Source organism: Pseudophryne corroboree, chromosome 7 (genome assembly GCF_028390025.1).
Source record: "Pseudophryne corroboree isolate aPseCor3 chromosome 7, aPseCor3.hap2, whole genome shotgun sequence".
Lineage (NCBI taxonomy): Eukaryota > Metazoa > Chordata > Amphibia > Anura > Myobatrachidae > Pseudophryne > Pseudophryne corroboree.
The window spans coordinates 475,672,387-475,676,147 of NC_086450.1; the positions used below are offsets into that span (position 1 = coordinate 475,672,387).

The 3,761-nt window shown below is 38.2% G+C and overlaps 1 protein-coding gene across 1 annotated transcript; it reads left to right on the forward strand.

Annotated features, from left to right (window-relative positions):
* Positions 1 to 1,658: 1,658 nt before the first annotated feature.
* Positions 1,659 to 2,381, forward strand: LOC134944346 (taste receptor type 2 member 119-like). The gene has a single exon (XM_063932927.1). The coding sequence runs from the start codon at positions 1,659 to 1,661 to the stop codon at positions 2,379 to 2,381; it is 723 nt and encodes a 240-aa protein (XP_063788997.1).
* Positions 2,382 to 3,761: the final 1,380 nt, after the last annotated feature.

Consider the following 3,761-nt stretch of genomic DNA (forward strand, 5'->3'; position numbering starts at 1 on the left):
CACTCCTATATGGGCCAGGTGTTTGTGCCGCACACTTGTGTCGCTTAGCTTAGTCATACAGCCACCTAGGTGCAAACTTTTGGCCTAAAAACAATATGTGAGGTGTGAGGTCTTTAGAATAGACTGGAAATAAGTGGAAATTAATGTTATAGAGGTTAGTAATACCGTAGGATCAAAATTACCCCCAAATTCTGTGATGTTAGACATTTTTATGATTTTTTTTCAAAAATCATCCAGATCCAAAACCAAAACACGAAAAGGGTGGTTTTGACAAAACCAAGCCAAAATCAAAACACGAAAGTGGAATTAGAACCAAAACCAAAACACAAAACATGAAAAGTGCCAGCCGCACATCTCTAATTATTATACATAACTGTATTTACATAATGTGCAACTCATGACATTCTTACTGCATATCTGATAAAAGAGAACGTTTAATAAAGTAATTGATGGGTGATCATTTTACCTGGCATTAAAACAGTAAGAACGTGATAATCTCAGTGTATCCTTTTTTTGTAACATCTTTTCACCATTTTTATTGTATGTATTACAAATGTGTATCTTACACTGTTACCCGCGATGCTGACTGGCGCAGCGTAAGTGGGAAAAGGATTTCACTTCGGAACCTGAGAGTCCTTCCCATAGGGAAGGAATTAGGAATGGCAATCAGCACCATCTGAAGATGACCACGGTTCCTGCTGCTTGATGAATTTTATGTTCTTACAGCAGTATGGGGGCACCAGGCCAGATCTTCAGTAAAGGGATCCTTTATAATGAATAGCAATTTCTACATAGGTAGGTGACAATGCTAATTTTCACCTATAGTACTTTTGTAGAAATGAAGTGATCATGAATTGACTCATAACAATCTGTTGTGATTCATTAGTAACTTTTTCAGAGATTTACTTTTACTATGTTTGGGGACCTATACAATAACACAAAAGATGCCATCATGTTGTGTCTATATCGGCCCATTACAATATTGGTAGCTGATTATGGTTTGTGGAACATATCCCACAAAGACACCAGAACGACTTACAGTAGCAATTGCAGGTAATTGAGTCGCCCGCTTGGAGATTTTAATTACGCTATGTAAATCAGTTTTTTTCTTCTCCTTATAGGACAACTCATGAAAAAAATTACATTTCGCAAGAACTATACATGGAATTGTATCATTGTTAGCGTGTGTGTAAGGCAAGCACAGACCATTTACATACAGCTCTTGACTTCCATCATTTGACCTGTAAATCTATATGTCCTCGTTTTGCATGAATGCAAATTTAGGCCATTATGAGGAAATATTACAAGGTCAGGAAAGCGTGTACGGATTGCGAGTCAGTGTCTCCTACGCAGAGGAAACTTCAAGTCGAGATAAACTACAAATGTGCTGAGCTGTTCCTGATATTTTTTTGTCTCTGGGGGAAGATATACAGTATTATGGACATTCCCGACTGCTGGATATATTCTAGATATCTCTTGACATGGGTAATCTGGATACTGTGACTTTCCTTGTTATATTAGCACTAGAGGCTATTACTGGATTATTCTCCAATTTCTTTATCATATTCTCACTATCTGGCTGCAAAAGGAGCAATATTGTCACCAGCGACCTCATCCTGATCTCTTTGTGCATTTCTAATGTATTATATACAATAATAATGACTGCAAACATTCTAATTAACTTAATGTGGCCACAAGTTATACAACAAATTTATGTTTATCGTATAATCGATTACACAACATTGTACATCATTACATCCAGCGTGTGGCTCACGGCCAGTCTAAGCTTCTTCTACTTTGCAAAAATCGTAGACATTCGGTCCCGCGTGCTGGCATGGGTGAAGAAGAAGATCGGTGCGGTTGTCCGGGGGATGATACTAATGGCAGAAATTGTTTCTCTTTGTGAAAGTTTCTTATCACTTCTTATTTCCACCCACCAACCGGCCCAGCAGAACTCATCTCTAAGTGCAGCAAATGTCACCTCAGAAACCAATGAACCTAGTCTCAGTTTTATGAACATTGTCCTAATTCTCAACACTCCACCTGCCCTTGTTGCAGTAATAGCCACAGCCAGCAGTGCCGGATACCTCAAGCTGTACGACCGGCAGATGAAGAGGAACATGGCGGCAAATGTTAACATGAATATAAAAGATTATCAAAGTGCTGTTCACACCATGGTGTATCTCATAGCTTTCTATACATTATTAATCATTGTTATGGTAATTGTTGGACTGGATGTGTTTGCTGACAATAGTTGGGAACATTGGATATGTATGATGATTCTCTCTTCAATCGGTGCAGTCCAGTCCGCCATTCTCATTCACGGTAACCCTAAGCTACAGCAATCATTGAAATGGATAATAACTCTCTTCTATGTCTGATATGACTTCAATCTGTGAGATCTGCTATTATATAGAGTATTGCTATATGAGTGACCTTTGCTTGTAGTCATGGTATAAAGTTTGGGGTGTGCATCTAGTAAATGAGATTGGGATATAGAGTAATCAGGTAGAAACAGTGCATGGCTTTCTGACTGGTAGTAACCATTCATGGAGTAACGCTACATGTAATAATCCCCAACAGAGTATGTTCAGTGTCATTAGTTATAAACAGAAGATTGTATTAGTCAGTTTACTACACATGTCTCCAAAGAAAAGATGTCCGTTCATTATAATGATAATTAATACAGATTATATAAACCACCTAACTGAATGTTTGCTGCCAACAGTAATAATGAACGTACCAAACACCTGGGCATAGTTCCACTGAAAACAATTTAGCGATAACAGACAAAAGTCTGCAGAATGCTAAATACAAGACCAATATTTATTGTAATACAGGTTAAGTATCCCATATCCAAATATTCCGAAATACGGAATATTCCAAAATACGGAATTTTTTGAGTGAGATAGTGAAACCTTTGATGGCTCAATGTACACAAACTTTGTTTAATACACAAAGTTATTAAAAATATTGTATTAAATGACCTTTAGGCTGTGTGTATAAGGTGTATAGGAAACATAAATTAATTTTGTGAATGTAGACACACTTTGTTTAATGCACAAATTTATAAAAAATATTGGTTAAAATTGACTTCAGGCTGTGTGTATAAGGTGTATATGTAACATAAGTGCATTCTGTGCTTAGACTTAGGGCCCATCATGATGATATCTCATTATGGTATGCAATTATTCCAAAATACGGAAAAATCCGATATCCAAAATACCTCTGGTCCCAAGCATATTGGATAAGGGAGACTCAACCTGTACTTTAGCAGAAAAAGGTCACCCCAGAAATACATGAGCTTCTCTCAATATTGGTTCAGAAAGTTCTTTCTAAAGTGTTTGCACTGGAAACTCTCAAATAAAAAAGGAAGAAAAACAAACAATAAGCATGCCAAAAGCAGAGTAATTTACTATCTCCTGCATTAGACAGACCGGACAGGTCATAAGGTGATCCCCTGCCTTACAGTGATGTGATCTGGACCCAGTCTTTTCTCCACCCCTCTATAGATGAACTGGCTAGCTACATACCTAATGCCATCATCCAAAGCATCTTCTTCTTCTTCTCACATCAGAGTGTTAGCCCTAGTTACCAATGTCATGTCACGCCCATCCATGCCCACCCTGGTCGCATATGGCACCCCTCAGACTTGTGCCAGCAATGCTTCAGTGATATCCTTTGTTGGTGGTGCATGCATGTGGTCATCATGGATTTTTCCACATGATTCCATCTGCCAACCAGATTCCAGCAGCCATGCG

Bases quoted from the DNA above. Each gene is read 5' to 3' on its own strand.
- LOC134944346 (XM_063932927.1), top strand. From the start codon at position 1,659: ATGACTGCAAACATTCTAATTAACTTAATGTGGCCACAAGTTATACAA.